The sequence below is a fragment of the Vulpes vulpes genome, chromosome 8, assembly GCF_048418805.1.
Source record: "Vulpes vulpes isolate BD-2025 chromosome 8, VulVul3, whole genome shotgun sequence".
Lineage (NCBI taxonomy): Eukaryota > Metazoa > Chordata > Mammalia > Carnivora > Canidae > Vulpes > Vulpes vulpes.
The window spans coordinates 16,662,524-16,687,646 of record NC_132787.1 but is presented as its reverse complement, the minus strand read 5'-3'; the positions used below and the strand labels follow the sequence as shown (position 1 = coordinate 16,687,646).

The 25,123-nt window shown below is 41.7% G+C and overlaps 1 protein-coding gene across 2 annotated transcripts in view; it reads left to right on the top strand.

Moving 5' to 3' along the window:
• Positions 1-25,123, top strand: part of RESF1 (retroelement silencing factor 1) — an 88,110-nt gene that overhangs the window by 45,051 nt on the left and 17,936 nt on the right. Inside the window, exons 5-6 of one of the 2 annotated variants that reach the window (XM_072765623.1) lie at positions 8,035-8,194; positions 19,724-24,660. In XM_072765623.1, the coding sequence (XP_072621724.1) occupies positions 8,035-8,186 (152 nt within the window). In that variant the 3' untranslated portion in view covers positions 8,187-8,194; positions 19,724-24,660. Of the gene's footprint in view, positions 1-8,034; positions 8,195-19,723; positions 24,661-25,123 lie in introns of those variants that run through there. The other variant, XM_072765626.1, reaches the window with a different exon arrangement.

The following is a 25,123-nucleotide window of genomic DNA, read 5'->3' as shown; positions in this document are numbered from 1 at the left end:
TTTGACATTAAAGGCCTTCACATTTGCAGTTCTGTTTCCTGGAACATTCCCCTCCTCTTTGACATTTCCTTCTCCTCCTCTAAGTCTCATCCTTTAGCTTTCAGGTTAGATAGCACTCCCCAAGCATCACATTCTAGATTAAGTCTCCTTTAATAGTTTCCTTTGCACTCTGCCTTTCCCTTCCTGGAACAAACCTAGGGTTGTAAGGATATCATTATTTGCATAATTGTTCCATGCTGTCTCTCCCACTGGGTTCTAAGTTCTCTGAGGCACTTTGTTTACTATACAGCATAGTGCCTTTCTCCTAGGAGGCTCACCCTAGATATTTGTGAAACAGATGAATTAATTTTTTAAACTCATTTTTCTCCATAACTGTCCTCTTAATATAGGAAAATATGCTAAGTAAAATAACATTCTTTTGTTTTGTTTTGTTTTGTTTTGTTTGCTAAGTTTTAGATAAATTAGTTACAATTACAGTTTAGCTATCTAGGTTGAATAACTTGAAGGAGTTCTACTTTTCTGGACCTCTCATACAAGATCAAATTCCAAAAGCCACTTTGGGTGAGGAGATTCTTGGGTGGCTTCTTGCTTTCTTGGCTTATCACTTTTGATGACCTGTTCCCCTAACGAATGTACTCTAGCTCCTGAATGCCTGTTCATGATAAGACAGTTCTGGTACTTCATCAATTATCATCTTCATGAAGTGAGGGAGGCTTATCAGTCTCAGCATGCTGGTGCCAGGACTCCCAAAAGTATAAATTCCATGAATTTTAAAGTTTTTTTTAATCCCCTAATTCTAGAGAGATTAAGTTTATAGGAGAAAATTGGGAAATTTAAAAGAAATTTAAAATGACTCCAAATCCCACCATCTATAGGTGACAATGATTAATTCTTGGGTAATTTCAAATAGCTTGTGTTTAAGGCCACTTTCAGAGGCCTACTGTTTTGGATTCAAAGAACATCTGCATAATTTTTCTTTATTCCAGCCCCAATGGCTTTTTTGCAGCTCTTTGAATGTTTGAAATACTGTTCCTCAGGGCATTTGCACTTACTCTTCTTTCTGCCTAGAACAGTATCTGCTCAGACAGCAAGATGGTACACTACCCCCCCCACACACACACACCCTTTATACAGGCACCCAAATGTCACTGTGATTATTAAAATTAATGTGTCAGTTGACTAGATCATGGAATGCCCAGATATCTGGTTAAACATTATTTCTGGGTGTGTCTGTGAGGGTGTTTCCAAGGAGAGATTAGCATTTGAATTGGTGAACTGAGTAAAGTGGTTTGCCCTCCTCAATGTAGGTGGGTATTATCTGTTGAGGGCCTTATCACAACAAAAAGTAGAAGGAAGGTTGAATTAGCTTTCTGCCCAACTTTATGAGCTGGGAGATTGATCTTCTGCCTGTGGTGCTCCTGGTTCTCAGGCCTTCAGAGTTGGATTGTAATCTACCATTGGCTATTGACTCTCAGGCTTTTTGAGCTATACCACCAGGTTTTGTGCATCTCCAGATTACAGATATCAGATCTTGGGACTTCTCAACCTCCATAATCAAATGAGCTAATATCTTATAATAAATCTCTCATTCTCTCTCTCTCTCTCATCTCTGTCTCTTTCCCTATCTACCTATTTATCTAGCTTGCTAGTATTTTGCTTCTGTTTCTCTGGAGAACCCTAATACAGTCACTTTTCAGAGACAGCTTCCTAGGCCACACTATCCAAACTACACTCTCATCCCTGGGGCTGACTTATTTTTCCTCCTAGTATTTATTACAGTATTTTATTGTATATTATGTTTATTATTATTGTATATTAGTGTATTATTTCTCTCCCTGCTAGAATGTAAATCTCTGAGAACAGGACTTTGCTTTGTTTCTCAGTGTCTATTTTTATTTATTTAACAAAAATATATATACCATTTCCTATGTGCTGGGCACTACCATGAGTGTTTTTAAAAATATGAACTAATTTTGTCCTCATAATAGTGTTCTGGGGTAGATACTATTTATTATCCTCCTTTTATAGACAAAGAAATGGAGGCACAGAGTAGTCAAGTACATCATCTAAGATCTTATGCTTGTCAGTGGCTGAACTGGTATTTGAACTCAGTAAGTCTGATTCCATTTTGACCATGATTGTCTGTTGTGTAGAATAGTGCCAGGCATTGTAGTAAGTGCTCAATAAATACTAGTTGGTAAAAAGTGTTTTCCTATGATCTTTCTTTGTCCAGATTCAAGCAAGTATTTTATTTCAAGGCAAAAACTGCATCATTGAATTCTGTGTCCCAGGGCCTACATTATCTATCTCAGATAGTCACAACCTGACAATCGGCTGGTTGGAAAGTCAAGATGAAATCACTACTCTCTGACCCCCAATCCCTGTGCATTCTTTGATTCCTACTAAAGTCTGGGATCACATACCATTGGTGGCATCTTGCTAGTGTATAAATCAGATCAAAACAATTTTTTTAAAAGGTTAAATTTTTTTTTCCCTGAAGGTAAATAAATGTAAAATGAAAACAAACAGGAGTGAATGTTGGCACAAAATGCAAATTGACACAGAAATTTTATATAAAACTGGAGCATATAAAATAACGTTTTGCTTGGGGTACGCCCCATTAGCAATACTCCCACCAGTCAAGAGAAGTACATTAACTCTTTTAGAAGTAAGAGCCTAAGGAGAGAATCTCCTTCACTGGGAATGCTGGAAGGTGGAGGACCTATAAGGAATGGACAGGAAGGAAGCAAGAAACAGTAAATAATAACCGGAGCCACAAAACCATGAGTTTGGGTTGTTACAGTGTGAGTCTTAGCTTGCTCCTGCTTCCACAGCAGCGGCGATGAACAAGACAATGTAAACACTCGACCAAATGGTTGCTGCATTGTGCATGATTTCACATTTCTGGAAAATGAAAAATACATGACTATTTAGATTCTGTGTCCTTCTCTATTCTCTTCTTTTCCTTTCTGCGAAATCAATGGGAATCTTTTGCTAGAGAGCTGTGCTCACTTTATAGCTTGGTTTTGTTTACTCTGGGGCCAAGGATAATTCCATCCATCTTTTTTTTTTTTTAATTTTTTTAATTTTTTAAATTTTTATTTATGATAGTCACAGAGAGAGAGACAGAGAGGCAGAGACATAGGCAGAGGCAGAAGCAGGCTCCATGCACCGGGAGCCTGACGTGGGATTCGATCCCAGGTTTCCAGGATTGCGCCCTGGGCCAAAGGCAGGTGCCAAACCGCTGCGCCACCCAGGGATCCCCTCCATCCATCTTTAAAGAGGCAGAAAATAGAAAAGAAACTGTAAGTGACTCCTTGTCCTTGAGCCTAGCCTGAAGTCTAGGCAGTGGAACAAAATTCAGGGTTAGGCCCTTCAAGAGGATGGCATTAATAATTAGTCTATTCAAATTACTAAATGCTAAAGGCAACCATATTTTGAAATTTTAGTTAGATAACTACCTGCTCTCCCTGTCTTGCAAAAGTTTTAAAGCGGTGTTAAAGAAGAACCATACTGGCAGGAACCAAGACTCTTGTTGATTTAATTGCATGAAGTTGAAGAAAATAGAAATATTATTTCTCACAGTGTGATTTCTTGCTTCTCCCCCTCATATTTATTTTGTGAAACATCCCATTTTACAGTAAGATTCTAATAGCAAGCTAGTATTATAACCCTATCTTATAGATGAGGACTCTTGAGATGAAGAGGAGGTGTTTAAGTTGTCCAAAAAACATGAATGGCAATGGCAGAAGCAGAACATGAACACAGGCGTCAGGACAAACCCTGCCCTACACTGCAACTTTATGTATTTCTGAGTTAAGAGTAAAAGTGGTTGCCTCCTGACTTGATTAGCTTTTTACTCACTCTTCAGCAATCTTACACTGATGAAGGAATCAAAAAAAAGAGAGCCAAGTGTTGTGCCCAAGATTGAGAATCCAAGAAACCACCAAGGAGCTGACACCGATGCAAGCGCACGAGGGTTTATTAGCAAGCTCAAGCTTGGGTCCAAGTATACCCGACACAGCAGAGCAGGGACTTGGACCCCGAAGTGGGTTACAGCTGGGTTTTTTATAGGCTGGTCTAGGGGATTTTCAGAAGGGGTGGAGGAATTTCTCAAGTTCTGTTTACATTCTGATATGGGGCTTTCAAGGGCATTGAGCTCTGTTCTCATTCTAATATGGGACTTTCTACCATGGGCATGGGCTCTATTGTCTTTCCGATATGGGATTCTCTGCCAAGGACATTGAGGACATTCTGCAGTTTTTCCCATAAAGTTCAGCTCTTATTCACAGGGGCCTAAGATGGCTGTACCTGTGCTAGTGCTAAAGTTTAGGTGGGATGGCCTTAATTTTTCTCGGCCTCCACACAAGAAGGCTCTAGTTCCATAGGCTCCGTCATTACATCTCCTGGGAAAAAATTCCTTCTCATTTGAATGTAACTGTTGATTTTTTTTCCCTTCTCTTTGTGAATCAGTTTGCTCTTGGTGTTAAAACTATTTTATTTATATAATTCCACAGAAGAAAATAAAAGAGAAACTGTGTTATCAGAAACATTTCTGAAAATCTTATAAACTAATTTTAGAAACCAAACAAAACCCTTTAATTTTATTACGGGTATTCAGAATATAAGGTTTCATCAAGGATTGTAATGTGGAGCTATGATAAAAATGCCTCTGCTCAAAGACTGGCTGGGACTTGAGAGGCAGTCTCAGATGGAGGACTAGGCTTTGAAGCACTAGATAGAACAGGAGAAACAATCAAATGTTCATCAACTGATGAATAGACAAAAGAAAACAAACTGTGGTATATTTGTACTATGGAAAGTTACTCAGCCGTAAAAAGAAATGAAGTGCTCATACAACCTAAAAAGACCTTGAAAACATTAAGGTAAATGAAAGAAGCCAGTCACAAAGTACTCCACAAAGTGTTGAGCGACTGGGGGTCATAGGTAAAGACTACATGGTTTCTATTTGACGTGATGATGAAAATGTTCTACAATTGATCGTGATATGGATGCACAAACCAATATGCTAAAACCATTGAATTGCGCACTTTAAGTGGGTAAATTGGATGATCTGTACCTCAATAAAGCTGTTTACAATGTTATTCGCTGTTTACTTGTTTGTTTGTTTAATCCCCTTTATCTAGTTCGCTCAGCCCTCCACCCACCACTGCTGTGGCAACCAAAGTTTGTTTTCTCTATTTAAGAATGTTTTTTATCTCTTTTTCCTTTGTTTCTTAAATTCCACATGAATGAAATCATATGGTATTTGTTTTCCTCTGTCTGAACTATTTCATTTAGTATACACCCTCTAGGTCCACCAGTCAGGGCCACTTTTAAGCAACAAGCTTGAGCAATGGAAACCTGAGTGAGGCAAAAGGGTCCACGGTGACCACAAAGCTGAATGCAAACAGGTTCATTAAGTGACCACGTCAAAATAGCTATGGGGCCTTAACTGACCAATGGGTTACATACGACCAGGCACAGTTCCTAAGATTACCATAAAAGGGATAATTCCCTATTTTCCCATGTATCCTTACTCCCCTCTATAACTATGGCCCCTCCCCACCTCCTTGTGGCGGACAATTTCTCCTTAGCTGCCCTGTCTTCTCTCTCTTGCAATGTGCTCAATAAACTTTTATCTCTTTTGTGCTGCCTTGGGTGAGTTCTTTCACCACCTGGGCTGCCAGCACCCACCAGATCAGAGCACCCCACATTTGGTTGGCCTGGGACTCTCCTCGTATTCTCCAGGAATTTCTTGGGATTTTCCCTTGGGGGACTGACTCTCGTATTCCTTGGGGATCTGATTGACTTCTGACCAAAATTATTCCTCAGTGAGGATCCAAAGACCCAGGGGCAACCTGCCAGATCACATTTGCCTGAAAAGGTGAGGGATTCCCCCTTCTCACCCTTTAGAGGGACCCATCCCTCCTTCTCTTTTCTCATTTTGACTTTTCCACGGTCTAACCCTAGTATATACTCCTCAGACAACTGAAGGTCTCTGGCCAGTGCAGCTCCCAGGTTTGGTTTAAAGGACTGAGGAACAGGTTGGACTGCCCATGCCTGTGAGGGCAAAGGACCACTTTCCCTTCCTCTTTCACACTGTCTGTAGCTCGTCCAGGGCAAATATGCACGTGTCATAGACTCAGTAGGGACCCTTTCCTGACACTGGCTGACTCTCAGCTGCCTTATTTCTTTCTGTCCCCCTTTTCCCTTTGTTCCTGTGTATCTGTCCACAATCTTGATCTACAGGCAAAACACATTCCCACCTGTCTCTGGAAGACAAAAAGGAAGAGTCCCCCCCTTCCTTTTTCCAATCCAGTTTAGCCACCTGGTGTCCAGCTTTCCCTTTGCAGGGGACACCCCAGCAGGGATTGCTATGGCCATTTGCCATGACCCTCTCCTTGGTGGGACACTCCACTAGAGTCAGTCATCCCATATAAGGTCCAGTCCTTTTTCAGGTCAGTGGGATGACCTAAATGAAATCACAACCACGAGTCATCCCATTCCTTTTAGTGGGATGCCCCATTGGAAATCAGCAGCCAGTCTTTCCCGCTATACAACCATATCTGCTGTATTCCTTCATACTCAGCCTTGGGCTGTATTCTTAACTGGAACAAATTTGACTCCGAAGGCCCGAGGAAAAATGTTTCCTCTTTTTATGTAATGTTTCCTGGCCTCACTACAAACTCTCAATAAAGAGGTATGGCCCCTTGCCAGAACCCTTTCTTATAATACTACTTTCCAGCTTGACCTCTTTTGCCGAAATTCCTCTAAATGGTCAGAGTTCCCATATATACAGGCCTTTTTGGCATTGTCTCCCAATTCCCAACCTCCACAAAAACTGTAAAATGTGTCCTGTTTGTTTTCATGTCCCATCTGACTCTGCAGACTAGATGACCTGTCTTTTATTCCTCCCCATCATCTTTCCCCTCCCCCTGAAGGCCCAGGGGCTCCCCTGGACTTAAACTGCCCACATTAGATTTCCCTACAGGTGCTCCAGGTAAAAATTGACAATAGGGAACAAACTGACGCAACATGGTTGGTATTAAAGCTAACTCAAATTTGTTGGTTTAACTCAAGTAGATATGTCTTTAGAGTTATCAACATTAAATATAAAACTTTTATTCTGTCAAAATTTACTAAAGGTCAAATAAGCTCATGTTATCTCTTGTAATTTGTCAGCAAAAATATGGCTTAAAATGATGATTAATTTTGTCTGTCTCTTAAGATTTTCACAGGTAATTGTTAAGATAGCTTTCAAAATCTTTGGTAACTGAAGTTTTGCAAAGTTAAATGATAAATTGGGTTGAATTCATTGGATATCTTAAGTCTTTTCTAAATAAGATAAAATACTAAAACATTAATTACTAAACATGAGGTTTATCTGCTTTGACTTCTTTAGTTTTAGAGAAACTAAAGATACTTGGGTCCATTGGGAAACACGCTTTGTATCTTATTGAAAGATTGTACTATGAAAAAATGCACGTTCCTAAAAATTATGAAATGTACTTAAAAATTTACCAGTCTAAAGAATCCTGGTGTAATAGTTCACAGTTGATTACTACTTAGTTTCTCACTGGAAACTAAGGTTTCTAAGAGTTAAAATTCTGCTGAATTTAATTAAGACTGATGGAAATGAAAAGGAAAGCAAATCTATATGTAGGAAAGCAGAAAATGTGTAAGAACGATATAAAGAATGAGTATACATTTTTGTTGAGGAAAGAAGAAGGTAATTTTGTCCTAAAATGAGATTGGCTATTTAGAGAGAAAAGGCTTAGGGCAAAATCTGAATGCAAAAGAAAGCTGTATAAGGTTTTTGAAGGGAAATCTTTAGAAAATAATTTTATATGTGATCAGGATGGACTAAGATCGAAATTAATGGATTTAAAAAGTACATTGGTGTAAGATTGAAATTCTGCTTTACTCTCTAGCAAAAAGACAAACTTTTCTTGGATTGTTAGTCTGCTCTTGATAAGAAAATCTGAACAAATGTTTGTTTGTTTGTTTGTTTGTTTGTTTTTATCTGCTTAGAAAACCAGAGCTTCTACATTTTGTCTGTTGTGCCCAAGATGGCAAACCTGAGAAACCACCAAGGAGCCATCACCGATGCAAGCACACGAGAGTTTATTAGCAAGCTCGAGCTTGAGTCCAAGTGTACCCGACACAGTGGAACAGGGACTTAGACCCCGAGGTGGGTTACATCTGGGTTTTTATGGGCTGGTCTAGGGGATTTCCAGAAGGGGTGGAGGAATTTCTTCATTCCAATATGGGACTTTCTGTCAAGGGCATTCTGTGGTTTTTCCTGTAACTAAAGTTCAGCCCTTGGTCACAGGGGCCTGAGATGACTGCCAAAGCTAAGATGGCTGTACTTGTGCTAACGCTAAACATGAGGTGGAATGGCCTTAATTTTCTTGGCCTCCATATTGTCTTTTCTTTTTTTAAAAAAATATTTTATTTATTTATTTGAGACACGGAGAGAGAGAGACAGAGACACAGGCAGAGAGAGAAGCAGGCTCCTCGCAGGAAGCCCCATGTGGGACTGGATCCTGAGACCCTGGGATCATGTCCTGAGCCAAAGGCAGACGTTCAACCTCCTGAGCCACCCAGGCATCCTGTACATTTTGTCTTTATCAGGTCTTTGATTACCTAAAATAGTCAAAAATTCTCAATGTGAAAAGAGCTAAATTTTGGTAACAACTGTATAGCGTCTTATAAAATCCTTATTGCCACCTTGGTTAAATATAAATTAGCCTATTTAGGCATGTGTTTTAAAATTTTCTAAGGTTTTTAACAAACCTCTCAGAGATTTAGATTGTAAATGAAGTTTTTTGGCTTGTTTTTTTTTTTTTTTTTTTTTTTTTTTTTTTTTTTTTTTACCAACTAAGCTTGTTTATTTGGTATGTTATGATCTGGTATGAGGTTATCACTTGATATTCTGATTATTGAAGTGTTATATATCACAGAAATAACCAGATTTCCTCGTCAGCTATATTATAATGAACTCTTCTATCAGATCTTTAACCTTGTCCATTTCTGTGGGGTTTTTGTCATTTATAATTATTCTGATGCTCTTGTAAAATGAGTTTTGTCTTCTAGGGGATTCATGAAAGGGACTTTTTTTTTTTTTTACAAATAGAGGTATTTGATGTCTTTAAGATCATAAAATTGATCTAGGTAAGAATTTCTAAAACTAATGAAAAATCTGCATCGAAACAACTAGAATTGGTATATGGGACTGAATAAACTGAGAAAGATGATTATAGTTTTTTGATTCTTGTTTGAAACATTGCTGGTTCTCTAATGGTTGCCTTTCCAGATTGAGAGATTCCTAAAATATCTATGACTCACAGAAATGTGATAAAGTATTCCTTTGTGAACAAATTCAAACATTTAACTTTTCTTTCTACTTGAACCCTCTGAAATTCAGAAACTCTCATTGAGTTTTCTTTCTTCCAGGGCAAGTGTAATTAATTGCATAAGTTCAAGGAGAATGTGTTCTTTCTGTAACAGGATACTATTGGAAACAGTGGTTATATTACCAAGGTTTTGACTGAAATGTCATATTTGAGAGTTACCTGCATAGATTCATGTATGACCAGACAGCTCTAAGGAATTAAGGCTGACTTTATAGAGTTCCTTGGAAGTGTTGGCCTGATACCTTGCTTACAGAGTTCCCAGCAGTCCTACTGGGTGAGTAAATAATGTCACTTCTTGGCAGGTTCAGGAACTCAGGATATTTTTGGGACCTCAAGAAGAATTCACTCAAATCTCCAGGTATTGCAGGCATGTCTGGTGGCAAATATTTGGCTTGGCTTCTGGCCTCAAGGGTCTATTAAAAGTTCAATCCAAAGATTCCTTTTGTTTTTGTTTTGTTTTAAAGATTTTGTTTATTTATTTGAGAGAGAGAGCAAGAAAGAAAGAGTGCAAGCACAGAGGGAGAAGCAGACACCCTGCTGAGCCAAGAGCTCAATGCAGGACTCAATCCCAAGACCCTGAGATCATGTTCTGAGCCAAAGGCAGACACTTAAAGGCCAACACTTAACAGACTGAGCCACCCAGGCACCCTTAGAGATTCCTTTGAAAAAGTTCCAACCAAGCAAGTTTTAAAGAATCAATAAGGTCAATCAGTATTATTGCTGAGCTTATGCAAATAATTAGGGCAAGTTTGTTAAAATGGAATTGTTTTTCAAATAAATTAGTCTTGACTTGGCTGTCTTTGGAAAAGAGGATGATTTTAGAAAGAAAAAATTATAATTCAATAACACACCTTTGTGGATGCTAAATTCTAGTTCTGATTTTCTTTGAATGTTGGTTGTTTGCTTAAGCTGGACAACTTGAGGTAGCCGTCAGAGAATTAGCCACAATAACCCATATATAGACAATCTTCATGCTTGTTATTCTGTGGGGATAATAACAGAATCCCATGTGCATATGATTATTTGAACAGCTAGAAAACGGGGTGGACTCCCCAACAATTGTATAACTCAGCCATCACCTTGACAAATTGTGTGTGGCTGGGATGACAAAATCAGTCCTTAAAAGCTGAAGCATACCCCACTCCATCAGGTTATCTATGGATTTGTGATGGAAATAGTAAATGGCCCCACTTCCCTTATGATTAGATAGAAGATATGCTTGGGGACCCATATTCCCAGGCAAGTCTTCTCCCACTTGCCCCTGATTCCTCATAATTAGGATATTTGTTAAGTCTAGACATCAAAGAAGGCTTCTGGATGGTTTTACCCCTTAGCCATATTAGTCCTAGGAGCTGCCTCTTTTGATGTAAAATTGCAAATAGAGGCTTTAGCAAAGCATTACAGTGGCCACCTTTAAATAACCTGGCATGTAGTCACCCGCCAATTTGAAATTTGAAAAGTGGCCCTCCCAAATTGAATGGCCCTGATATCCTGACTGCAGTTTAAGGAGGAACCTATGCTTTATTAAGTGTTGTATATATACTCCAGATTACCACAGAAATGTAACAGGGTTACTAAAAGACACGAATATTCGAATTGGTGCTTTAAACCATCTTTCTCTTTTTTAATTGGTTAAACTCCTGGACTGGAGGAAGATTTTGGTCAACTATCCAAGGTCTTTTATTCGGGCTTCTCTTTCTCATAATTATAACAACCTTATCTTGTTGTCTTTTCTTTCTAAGATTTTATTTATTCATAAGAGACACAGAGAGAGAGGTAGAGACACAGGCTGAGAAACAGGCTCCATGCGGGGAGCTTGATGTGGGACTTGATCCCAGGACTCTGGGATCATGACCTGAGCCGAAGGCAGATGCTCAACTGCTGAGCCACCCAAGCGTCCCCTTGTTGTCTTTTCTAATGTCTCTCTGCCTGGTGCCAATATTCCTTCACTGCCATATCGTAAAGCTGACAGATGATCCGAAGAATCATACATGCTGTCTACCTTGGATTGAACTGCCTCTGCCTTTTGTAATTCCTACATATAAATTCCCAGGTGACAATGTTGACTCATAGGTAGGGACATCTCTATGCCCCTCATTCAGCTGGAAGAAGCTACTGAAGATGAGACCTCCTCCCAAATCCCAAAGATTTGTCATTATTGATCTGTCAGTGGGGACTGTCAGGGCCACTTTTAGGCAACAGGCTTGAGCAATGGAAACCTGAGCAAGGCAAAAGGGCTCACAGCTACCACCAAGCTGAATACAAACAGACCCATGAGGCAACCCACCTCAGGATGGCATAGACCCTAACTGACCAAAGGGCTACTTAAAACCAGGCAAAGGGCAGCCCTGGTGGCTGAGCGGTTTAGCACCGCCTTCAGCCCGGGGTGTGATCCCGGAGACCCGGGATCGAGTCCCACATCGGGCTCCCTGCATGGAGCCTGCTTCTCCCTCTGCCTGTGTCTCTGCCTCTCCCTCTCTCTCTCTCTCTCTCTCTCATGAATACATAAATAAAATCTTTAAAAAAAAATAAATCTTAAAACAAAACAAAACAAAACAAAACAAAACAAAACAAAAACAAAACCAGGCACAGTTCCTAAGATTACCAAAAAAGGGATAATTCCATATGTCCCCTTACTTCCTTATGACGCTCTATAACTGTGGTTCCCCCCCACCCGCCACTTCCTCATGGCAGATAGTCTCTCCTTTGCTGTCCTGCCCACTGCCCCCTTGCAATGTGTTCAATAAACTTTTATCTCTTATTCTGCCTTGGGTGAATTCTTTCTAACTGTTCAAATAATCATATGCACTGGCCCCCACCTGATGGGAGTGCCCCAAACCATCCATGTTGTTGTTAATGGCAAGATCTTAATCTTTTTATGTCTCCATTGTGTGTGTGTGTGTGTGTGTGTGTGTGTGTGTCTCACATCTTTATCCATTCATCTATTGATGGACACTGATACTTCCATATTTTGGTTATTGTAAATAATGCTGCAGTTACCATAGAGGTGCATGGATGTTTTCAAATTAGTGGTTTTGTTTTCTTTCTTTCTTCTTTTTTTTTTTTTTTGGTTTTGTTTTCTTTGGGTAAATACTCAGTAGTAGAATTACTGGATCATATGGTATTTCTTTTTGTAACTTTATGAGTTTTCCACAGTGGATGCACCAATTCACATCATTCCTACTAACAATGCTTGAGGGTTCCTTTTTCTCCACATCCTCACCAATACTTGTTTCTTGTATTATTGATTTTAGCCATTCTGATAGGTGTGAGGTGATATTGCCTGGTGGTTTTGATTTGCATTTTCCTGATGATGATTGATGTTAAGCATCTTTTCATGTGTCTGTTGGCCATCTGTATGACTTCTTTGGAGAAATGTCTATTCAGGCACTCTGCCCATTTTTTTATTCAGATTGTTTGTTTTTTTAGTGTTGAGTTGTATAAGTTCTTTATATATTTTGGATATCAATCCCTTATTGGATATATCATTTACAAATATCTTCTCCCATTCAGTAGATTGCCTGTTTGTTTGTGGTTTCTGGTTTCCTTTGCTTTGCAAAGCTTTTTTGGTGCAGCCCCAGTAGTTTATTTTTGCTTTTATTGCCCTTGCTTGAGGAGACACATCTAGAAAAATATTTCTATGGACAATGTTAAAGAAATTACTGCTATGTTTTCTTCTAAGAGTTTATGATTGCACCTCTCACATTTAGCCCCTTAATCCATTTTGAGTGTGTGTGTGTGTGTGTGTGTATGTGTGTGTGATTTAAGAAAGTGGTCCAGTTTCATTCTTTTGCATGTAGCCATCCAGTTTTCCCAACACCATTTGTTAAAGAGACTTTTTTTTTTCTTAAAGATTGCATTTATTTGTTCATGAGAGACAGAGAGAGAGAGGCAGAGACACAGGTGGAGAGAGAAGCAGGCTCCCCATAGGGAGCCTGATGCCAGACTCATTCCTGGACGCCCAGGATCATGACCTGAGCCAAAGGCAGATGCTGAACCATTGAGCCACTCAGGCACCCCAAAGAGACTGTCTTTTTCTTACTGCATATTCTTGCCTCTTTTGTCACAGATTGACCACATAAATGAGGGTTTATAGTGAACTCTTTATTCCATTCCATTGACCTATGTGTCTATGTTCATGCCAGGACCATATTGCCTCGATTACAACAGCTTTGTAGTATATCTTGAAATATGGGAGTTTAATACCTTCAGCTTTGTTCTTCTTTCTCAAGATAACTTTAGCTATTTGGGGTCTTTTGGGATTCTCTACACGTTTTAGGATTATTTATTCTAGTTTTGTGAAAAATGCTGTTGGTATTTTGATAGGGATTGCATTAAATCCATAGATTGCTTTGGACGTTTAGCAATATTAGTTCTCCCAATCCATGAGCATGATATATCTTTGTGTTTCTTTGTGTCATCTTCAGTTTCTTTCATCACTGTCTTATAGTTTTTGGAGTACAGGTCTTTTACTTCATTGACTAAGTTTATCCTAGATATTTTATTCATTTTGATGTAGCTGAAAGTGGGATTATTTTCTTACTTTCTCTTTCTGCTACTTCAGTATTAGAGTATAGAAATGCCACAGATTTCTGCATATCAATTTTGAATCCTGTGATTTTACTGAATTCATTTGTGAGTTCTAGTAGTTTTATGGTGGAGTCTTTAAGGTTTTCTGTATATAGTATTGTTATCTGCAAATAGAATCATAGGTATTGGGCAGCCCAGATGGCTCAGCGGTTTAGCGCCTCCTTCGGTCCAGGGTGGTGTGATCCCGGAGAGCCCGGATCGAGTCCCACGTCGGGCTCCCTGCATGGAGCCTGCTTCTCCCTCTGCCTGTGTCTCTGCCTCTCTCTCTCTCTGTGTCTCGTGAATAAATAAATAAATAATCTTAAAAAAAGAATCACAGGTATTTTATTTTATTTTTAAAGATTTTATTTATTTATTCATGAGAGACCCAGAGAGAGAGGCAGACACACAGGCAGAGGGAGAAGCAGGCTCCATGCAGGGAGCCCGATGTGGGACTCGATCCCTGAACTGGGATCACGCCCTGACCCAAAGGCAGATGCTCAACCACTGAGCAACCCAGGTGTCCCAGAATCATAGTTATTTTACATTTCAGTCTGATAATTTCAACATTCTACCATGCTTGATTCTGCTCTGTCTCTTCAGATTGTGTTTTTTGCCTTTTAGTGTGCCTTATAATTTTTTCTTGAGAGACATGATATACCAGGTAAAAAGAACTGCTCTAAATAGACCTTCAGTAATGTGGTGAAAAAGTATGGCAGTAAGGGAAGCATTCTATAGTCCTATGATTAGGTCCCATATAGTCCATTCTATAGTCTATGATTAGGCCCTATATAGTCCATTCTATAGTCCTATGATTAGGCTCAATCTCAGCCTATTTCTCTGGACTTTGAAATTCACAAGTATTTTTGGTTTTTTCTCCCTGCTAAGGTGGGGCAGGATGGCTAGAGTGGGCTGGAGTTGGATATTTTCCTTCTTCGAGTTCAGTTAGGCTCTGGTTAACTAGTTATCCCTGAAGGCAGGCCTTGTTAAGAACAGAGTGCTATGGTATATTTCAAATTGGTTTCTTTTCCTCTCCCTCTACCAGCCATTTTTTCTCTGATATTTACTGTGAAAGCCTGTTTGAGTTCGTTCCTGGATGTATAACTCACAAAAGTGTAATGTCTCTTGTGTATTTGAACTCTCCTGGAGTTTTTAACTCTCATATTTGCCCCTATTCAGCCTCCAACAATTTGTCTATTACAGTTTAAATATCCTAACCTGGCAGTTTCCTGTGGTGGTTTCCATTTGTGACTCTCTACTCTGGTAAACCCACTCCCTGTATTCACCTATAGGTTTCTCCAATCTTGGGAACATTGGTTTGCTGTCCAAGAAGAGTTGGATCCAAGAAGAGTTATTGATTTTTCAGTCTCTTAAGCTTTTTACTGGTTGTTAGGACAAAGCGGAAATTTCTAGGCTCCTTACATGTAGAACCAAAAACTGGAAGTCTTATTTTCTAACTTAAAACCTTATCAAGAGTTTGATTAAGCTTAGTCAAAAAGGGCACAGGTCTTCTTATCAATGACCACTGATACAAATTATTATCAAATTTTTACATGATTTAATTAATGTATTTTTCTTTTTAAGATTTTATTTTGAAGTCATCTCCACACCCAATGTGGGGCTTGAAACTGCAACACTGAGATCAAGAGTCACATGCTCTGAGTCAGCCAGGTTCCCCTTATTTTTTATTTTATTTTTTTTTAGCCAGGTTCCCCTTAATATACAATTTAACTCATTTGCTTTTAAATTGGAAATAAGCAATCTGTAATTCTACTCAAAAAAAAAAAAAAAGTAAAAAAAAAAAAAGTGTACTCCAAAGGAAAGGCATTAAGAAGAAGAAAAGAGGCATTGGAGGATAGTGGCAGACCAAGAAAGAATGAGAAATGAAGAACCAAGTAAAGAAGAACCAACCAGATAGAGATAAAGGTGAATGCCACCTATACAAACCTAAACACAAACTATGGAGACAAAAAGGTCTATATACAATGTGAATTGAATGTGTGGATTGTAGATCATCTATCTACCTGAGTCCTGTTTATCTTTCAATAGCTGATGTTTTGGCTTTGTTATAAGAATATACATATTTAACTTCTCCTTTATTCAACGGAATAATTATTAGACATCTTCTATGTACCAATCACTGTATTTGGAGCGCTGTATTAGGGTATAACAGCAAATAAGACAATGATTCCTGTCTTAGAGAAGTTGAGAGTTGGCAGGAGACACTGGCAGTGTTTTTTTAAAATTTAAAAAAATAAAAAATTTAAATCACATCATTCTCACCCCCCCACACACACCCATACAAGGTGGCAATGTGAGGTGACAGGTATGTTAATCAGCTTGATTATTGTAATTATTTCATATACATATATACCAAGGTATGACATTGTATGCTTTAAATACATACAATTTTTATTTGTCAATTATACCTCAATAGAGGCACCTGGGTGGCTCAGTGGTTGAGCATCTGCCTTTGGCTCAGATCATGATCCTGGGTCCTGGGATCGAGTCCTGCATCGGGTTCCCCACGGGGAGCCTACTTCTCCCTCTGCCAATGTCTCTGCCTCTCTCTCTGTGTGTCTCTCATGAATGAATAATAAAATCTTTAAAAAAAATTATACCTCAATAAAGCTGGAAAAAATAAATCACGTTATAGTTTAAAAATACTTTTTATGGGAAAATAGGAAATCCTCTATTAATTCTATTTTAGTGTTTTGCATCTTATTATTTTTAAAATATTTTATTTAAATTCAATTTGCCAACATACAGTATAACACCCAGTGCTCAAACCATCAAGTGCCCTCATTAATGTCTGTCACCCAGTCGCCCCCTCTCTGCACCCACCTCCCCTTCTGCAATGCTTTGTTTGTTTCCCAGAGTTAGGAGTCTCTCATGGTTTGTCTTCCTCTCTAATTTTTCCCCACTCAGTTTCCTTCCTTTCTCTTATAGTTCCTTTCACTATTTCTTATATTCCACATATGAGTGAAACCACATGATGATTGCCTTTCTCTGATTGACTTATTTCACTCAGCTTAATACCCTCCAGTTCCAACCATGTTGAAGCAAATGGTAGGCATTCATCCTTTCTTTTTTTTTTTTTTTAAGATTTTATTTATTTATTTGAGTGACACACAGAGAGAGGCAGAGACATACACAGAGGGAGAAGCAGGCTCCCTGTGGAGAGCCTGATGCGAGACTCAATTCTAGGACCCTGGGATCACAACCTGAGCCAAAGGCAGACACTCAACCACTCAGCCACCCAGGTGCCCCGGTATTCATCCTTTCTGATGGCTGAATAATATTCCATTGTAAACATACACCACATCTTCTTTATCCATTCATCTGTCAAAGGACATCCTGGCTCCTTCCACAGTTTAGTGTTTTATTTATTTATTTATTTTTTTAATTTTTTACAGTTTAGTGTTTTAGATTTTAGACTCTTCTTCAGGGGGCACCTGTCTGGTTCAGTTGGAAAAGCATGCAACTCTTGATCTTGGGGTTGCGAGTTCAAGTCCCATGTTAGGTATGGAGATTACTTAAAAAAATAAAATCTTCTTCTGAAGCTTCTTATTTTTTAAATGTATTTAATACTAAGGTCTCAATACAGTTTTCCAGACATTTAGGATAAATGGCTTATTTGCTAAATATAATGAAGTTTGCTTATAGGTAAAAGAAGTATAGGAAAGTAGTCAACATTTTTGAGAAATTGTCCAGGAAAAGTATCTTTTTCTTCCTAATTTGAAAAAACACAGGAAGTACAAAGAGTAATAGAATAAACATCTGTTGGGGAAATAAAATTAAAAACAAAATCTCCCAACCCAATAAACCTCTCCACAAAGGTAGAGAAAGAGAAGAATTTTATTATTTGCATAAGCATTAAACTAGAATGTGATTATTCATCACAGGCAATCTGCTAACAGATTACAGAGAAATAAATCTCACTGTTTTGTATAGCCAGGTAGATATAACCTATCACATATATATCTTCAGGATAAACGATAAAACTAGTCCTCAAGCAGGAGGACTTGAAAACATTGTCACATACAGTTCATCCTAAATTTGCTTGGGAGTTGGAGTAGCCATGAATGTTACTTGGCTTTGTAATAAAGGAAAAACCAACTTCTCATATCTTTATGAGAGCAAGTAGTTTTGCAGTTGGGAGCAAGGAACCCACCAAAATTAGGCACCTCTTCTCCCACAGGACCTGGGAAATAAGGATGCTATCTCCCCTGACATTTACATTTCAAGAAGATGTTCCTCAGCTTCTTGAGGAAAACATTCCTGAGTTATAAATCGGGGGGTGGGGGGTGGGGTGGGGTGGGGGGGTGGGCTTTAAAAAGATTTACATATATCTCAAACATACAAGTTTTCTAGAGAAAACACACTAAGGAAAGGGAGAAGAGAATCTCATTTTTTTCTTAAAACAATTTTATTTATTTGAGAGAGAGAAAGGGAAAGCATGAGGGGGGTGGAAGGGTACAGAGAGGGAGAAGCAGATCTCCACAGAGCAGGGAGCCCAACATGGGGCTCAGTCTCAGGACCCTGGGATTATGACCTGAGCTGAGGGCAGACAACCCACTGAGCCACCCAGGCTCCCCTCTTCCTTCATTTTTAACAGGGAGAATTAAGCCTTTTATTTTTAATTTTTATTTGCCCGTACATGTGGGACCCAGGAAATTTAACAAAATCCCCTACCCCTGGACAAGCAGAGCAGGACTGACTCTATTTTGTGCTGCACCCGCCTTGTGCTGACCTGCTTATTACTTAGGGCACTGCCCCACCCTAGTCAAGCCCAGGACACACTCTAATCGGAAATCCAGCTCAGTGATAGGCCAGTTCAAATGGATACTTTAGGGTAAAATGTAATTCAATTGGCCACCTGCGAGTGGACCAGCATGACTGTGCAACTTTCTGCGTATCCCATTGGCCACTGGCCCCTATAAAGTTGCTAAGCCTCTTAGTCTCCGGGTCGAAGTCCCTGCTCCTCTGCGTCGGGTATACTTGGACCCAGGCTCGAGCTTGTAAATAAACCCTCATGTGTTTGCATCGGTGTCAGCTTGGTGTTTCTCGGATTTGCGATTTGGGGCACAACATTTGGGGGCTTGTCCGGGATCCGAGAAACCCCCAGGCCCCCATCCAGAGGGTTTCACGTGTGGTGAGTACACTCAACTTTTTCCACCTTTTGCGCACATATTTTCTGAGAGCTCTAAACTGTACTTTACCTGTAGGAATTCCAATCTGTATTGGGTCGGCATTGGCTTAGGCAGACATGCTGGTGGGCTGTCGACCAGGGGTCTTGAGACGTCCTTTGCCCCTGCCTGGAGGACGGGGTCCTCATCTGTAAGGAGGGCCAGCTGCCAGCCCTCAGGTTACTCTCTGTTTTGTCTCTGCGGCCGCATGGAACATTTGTCTGTTACCGTGTTCTTGTTAACTGTTTGCACATTTGTCTGTGTTACTCTGTCCTTGTTAACTGTGCATTCGTCTGTGTTGTTGGGTCCTTATTAATCGTCTTTACTGTCTGTGTCTTGGTGTGGATTGGGGACATAATGGGGGAGACAGAAACCACTCCCCTATCTCTTATGCTCTCTCACTTCTCGGATGTTAGGGAAAGAGCTCGTATTCTGAGCATAGACATACGGAGAAAGAGATTCCAAATTTATTGTATATCAGAATGGCCAACCTTTGACGTGGGATGGCCCCAGGAAGGAACTTTTCACCTGCCTATTATCTTACAGGTTAAGACCGTGATCTTCAGGGACAAACCGGACGGCCACTCTGACCAGGTTCCCTACATCCTGATCTGGCAGGACATGATTGAGAATTCCCCTCCTTGGCTAAAACCATTTTTACTCCCCAAAGCGCACAACTGGGCTGAAGGTAAGAAGAGACCCCGGGTCCACCGCCAGACTCTAGGGCAGGTCTCCAGGCTGCCGCGCACAAGCCTATCAATCTGGCCAAGGTCTATGATGTGAGGCAGGGTAAGGATGAGAGTCCAGCAGCCTTCTTAGAGAGAGTCATAGAGGTTTTTAGGCAGTACACCCCTATGAACCCAGAAGCTCCGGAAACAAAGGCCGCAATTATCATGGCTTTTGTTAACCAGGCTGCTCCGGATATTAAAAATAAATTGCAAAGAGTAGAGCGACTGGGAGAGAAGAGCTTGCAGGACTTACTGATAGTGGCAGAACGATTCTATAATAATAGAGAAAGTCCGGAAGAACAACAACCCAAACTAAGTGACCGGCAGACCTGAAGCCTGGCCAAGATCCTGCTGGCCACAACCATGGATGACCCACAGGAAAGACCGAGGCACCTCAAGAAGCTGGCTTCAGGGACAGGTAAGGAGGATGGCCCTGGTACCCCTTGGGAGCGCCCTAAGCTGAACAAAAACCAATGTGCTTATTGCAAAGAGGAGGGCCATTGGGTGAAAAACTGCCCTAACAAAAGATTTAAGGTCCCTGCCAAGATCTTAGAAATGGAGGACCTGGACAATTAGGGGAGTCAGGGTTCGGCACCCCTCCCCTAGCCCAGAGTAGCTCTTAAAGTGGAGGGGCAACCTGTTGAATTCCTAGTGGACACTGGGGCACAACATTCAGTTTTATTACAACCCCAAGGAAAATTGGCAAACAAAACTTCATGGGTGCAAGGGGCCACGGGCACCAAACAATACTCATGGACTACCCGAAGAACTGTGGATCTCGGCATGGGCTGGGTATCCCACTCCTTCATGGTCATCCCTGAGTGTCCCTACCCATTGTTAGGTCGGGATTTGCTCACCAAGATGGGGGCGCAAATTTGCTTCCACCTCGAAGGGGCAAAAGTCCTAAACAAGAAAGGGCACCCGATTCAGGTGCTTGTCCTGAGTTTAGAAGACGAATATCATCTCCACCAATGCCCTCAGCCCCAATGACTGACATTGACTGTTGGCTGCGGGAATTTCCCCAAGCGTGGGCAGAAACTGGGAGAATTGGGCTGGCCCAGCATCAACCAGCCATGTACATAGAACTAAAGCCGGGGGCAGACCCTGTCAGGGTCTGCCAATACCCCATGCCTCTAGTAGCATGAAAAGGAATCACACGCCACATACGGCGACTATTGGACTCAAGCATATTAAGGCCCTGCCAATCGGCAGGGAACACTCCCTTGCTGCCAGTTCAGAAACCACACTCTAACGATTACAGGCCAGTCCAGGACTTGAGGGAAGTCAACCAGTGAGTAGAGGATATGCACCTATGGTCCCAAACCCATACACCCTCCTCTCCACCCTGCCTCCAGACAAAACTTGGTATACGGTATTAGATTTAAAAGATGCCTTTTTCAGCCTGCCTTTAGTGCCCAAGAGCCAAGACCTCTTCACCTTTTAATGGATGGACCCTGAGAAAGGCATCAATGGCCAGCTCACCTTGACTCGACTATCACAAGGATTCAAAAATTCACCGACTATCTTCATTGAGGCCTTACACGAAGACTTGGGTGGGTTCCGTTCCGAGAATCCTCATTTGACTTTATTACAATATGTAGATGATATCCTGTTGGCAGCAGAGGACCAGGACACATGCCTGCGAGGCACCAGGGACTTGCTCCAGACCATAGCGGCCCTAGGATACCGGGCCTCAGCTAAAAAAGCCCAGATCTGCAGAACAGAGGTGAGCTAACTTGGGTACAAATTAAAAGATGGACAAAGATGGTTGGCAAATGCACGGAAGGAAACTGTCTTAAGAATCCCACAACTGCAAACCGTCTGCCAGGTACGTGAATTCCTGGGGTCAGCAGGGTTCTGTCACTTATGGATTCCAGGTTTTGCCGAGATGGCCAGACCCCTGTATGAGGCCACCAGGCACCAACAAAATTTTGAATGGACAGAGGCCATGAACGGAGCCTTTAATGACCTTAAAAAGGCCTTGCTGTCTGCCCGATCTAGCCAAGCCCTTCTACCTGTATGTGGACGAGAAAGACGGGGTGGCAAAAGGGGTCCTTGTCCAGTACTTAGATCCTTGGAAGAGACCCATAGCCTGTCTCTCCAAAAAGCTGGACACGGTGGCCGCTGGATGGCCCCCATGCTTAAAAATTATTGCTGTGGTGACCACTATGGTCAAGGACACAGACAAATTGGCCATGGGGCAAGAACTGCATGTTACCACCCCACATGGTATTGAAGGGGTACTGAAACAGCCCCCAGACCACTGGATCAGCAATGCCCGTCTGACCCATTATCAGAGCCTGCTGCTAACCCCTACCAGAATTTTATTTAAGCCACCAACAACCCTGAATCCGGCAACGCTACTCCCTAACCCAGCCTGGGACACCCCTCTGCATGACCGTCAAGAAATTTTGGCACAGGTGCATGGAATCAGAGCTGATCTCCAGGACCAGCCACTGCTGAATGCGGACGTCACCTGGTACACGGACAGCAGCAGTTTTGTCCAAGAAGGACTCAGATATACGGGGGTAGCCATTACCACGGAGATGGAGACTGTCTGGGCAGAGCCACTGGCAGCCGAACGTCGGCTCAACGGGTGGAACTGATCGCACTGGCCAAGGCGCTGACCATGGGGGAAGGTAAATGAATAAACATCTACACCGACAGCAGGTACACCTTTGCCACCGCTCACATCCACGGAGCCCTTTACAGGGAGAGAGGGCTTCTGACAACAGAGGGAAAGACTGTTAAAAACAAAACAGAGATTCTTGAACTCCTGAGGGCGCTCTGGCTGCCCAAGGCCCTAGCCATCATCCATTGTCCGGGGCACCAAAAGGCAGACATGCAAGTAGCCAGGGGATACCAGCTAGCTGATTTAAAAGCAAAAGAGGCGGCCCTTCTGGTGACCCAGGTCTTAGCTACCACGCTACCTGATCCGGGGGCACCGACCCTGCCTGACACCCCCAACTATACTGATGCTGACTTACACTGGATCAAACGCTTGCCTATGACCCAGTGCTTGCGTGGTTGGTGGAGGGCCACAGACTCCAGCATCATCTTGCCATAGGAACTAGGATGGCGAGTCCTATCCAAAATGCATCGGAGTACTCACATGGGAACAAGGAAGATGGAAGACCTCATACGACATGCAAAGATCACTATTAAAGACTCTCGAGCAAAGATCGAACAGATTGTGGCAAGCTGCCGCACACGCCAATTAACAAATGCCTCCACCGATGGATCTAACCCCGGGCACCCGGCTCTGAGGGGACCGCCCAGGAGCATCCTGGGAAGTGGACTTCACTGAGGTAAAACCTGGAAAATTCGGGTATAGGTATTTACTAGTGTTTGTAGATACTTTTTCAGGATGGACAGAGGCATTTCCCACCAAACATGAAATGGCACAGATCATGACCAAGAAACTGCTGGAAGACATCGTACCGAGATATGGTTTTCCCGTTAGAATTGGGTCAGACAACGGCCCAGGATTCATCTCTAAGGTAACACAAGGAGTGGCACTAGTACTTGGGGCAGATTGGAAATTACATTGTGCATATAGGCCCCAGAGCTCAGGACAGGTAGAGGATGAATAGAACATTAAAGGAGACCTTAACTAAATTAGCCCTGGAGACTGGTGGGGACTGGGTGACTCTCCTCCCCTTTGCCCTATATAGGGTGAGGAACTCCCCATATAAGATGGGACTGACTCCCTACAAAATCATGTTCGCTCTTCCTCCACCTGTTATCCCCAATTTAAAACCTGAGGTGCTTGCTGAATTTGATGATCACCAACTTCTTTTCTCCCTCCAAATGTTACAACGAACCTATGAGCAGGTGTGGCCTAAACTGAGGGCCCTCTATGAGACTGGGCCACCCCTGGACCCCCATCAATATCGGCTAGGTGACTGGGTATACGTGCAGAGATACCAACACCAGACACTTCAACCTCACTGAAAGGGACCCTACATTGTGATCCTGACCACTCCCACCGCTCTCAAGGTTGACGGGATTACTCCCTGGGTCCACTACACACACGTCCGGCCAGCTGACCCACACACTGTTCTCAAGGACTTTGTTACAGAATGAAAAAGACAACCAGACAAGGACAATCCCCTAAAGCTAAGACTGTGCCATTCTCACTTATTTCCCACCTCCAAGACTCCCTAGTCCAAGGTTGTCCTTCAAAATAGAAGGAAATTAAAATTAGTTGTCTTACAACAAAGGGTGGGGGGTTATGTGCTGCCTTAAATGTAAATGAGAGCGAGAACAGCAACAAGGTTGGTGAGAATCCTGGTTTAATCATTCCCCTAGCTCACTCTGAGAGCAACCTGGACCCATGATTGGGTCCTGCATAGGATTCTCTGAAAAAGGGGGGAATGTGGGACCCAGGAAATTTAACAAAATCCCCTATCCCTGGACAAGCAGAGCAGGACTGACTCTGCTGCATCCGCCTTGTGCTGACCTGCTTATTACTTAGGGCACTGCCCCGCCCTAGTCAAAGACCAAGGCACACCCTAAACGGAAATACGGCTCAGTGATAGGCCAGTTCAAATGGATACTTTAGGGTAAAATGTAATTCAATCGGCCACCTGCGAGTGGACCAGCATGACTGTGCAACTTTCTGCGTATCCCATTGGCCACTGGCCCCTATAAAGTTGCTAAGCCTCTTACTCTCGGGGTCCAAGTCCCTGCTCCTCTGCATCGGGTATACTTGGACCCAGGCTCTAGCTTGTAATAAACCCTCGTGTGATTGCATCTGTGTCGGCTCCTTGGTGGTTTCTCGGATTCGCGATCTTGGGCCACAACAGTACACACCCAAATGCTGCCACATATAATTAATAAGTATTAACATTTAGTTATGTTTGCCTTAAATTTTTTTAATAAAAGGAAAAATATGGAAGTTAAAATTCCTTTTGTACCTTCCCCACCCTCAGTCTTTCTTGAAGATGCCATGATTCTATATTTGGGGTGTTTCCTAGTGATTGTGGGTGTATTGTGTTTTGTTTACTCTTACAGCTTACTCTCTGTTCGAGTTTTTTAGATTCCCCGTATGAGTGAGATCATGAAGTGTTTTTCCTTCTGTGTCTAGCTCCTTTCACCTAGCATACTATCTCCAAGTTCATCGTTTTGTTGCAAATGGCATATTTCCTCATTATTAAGGCTGAACAATTTTCCACTGTACACACACACCACATGTTCTTAATTCATTCATCCATCA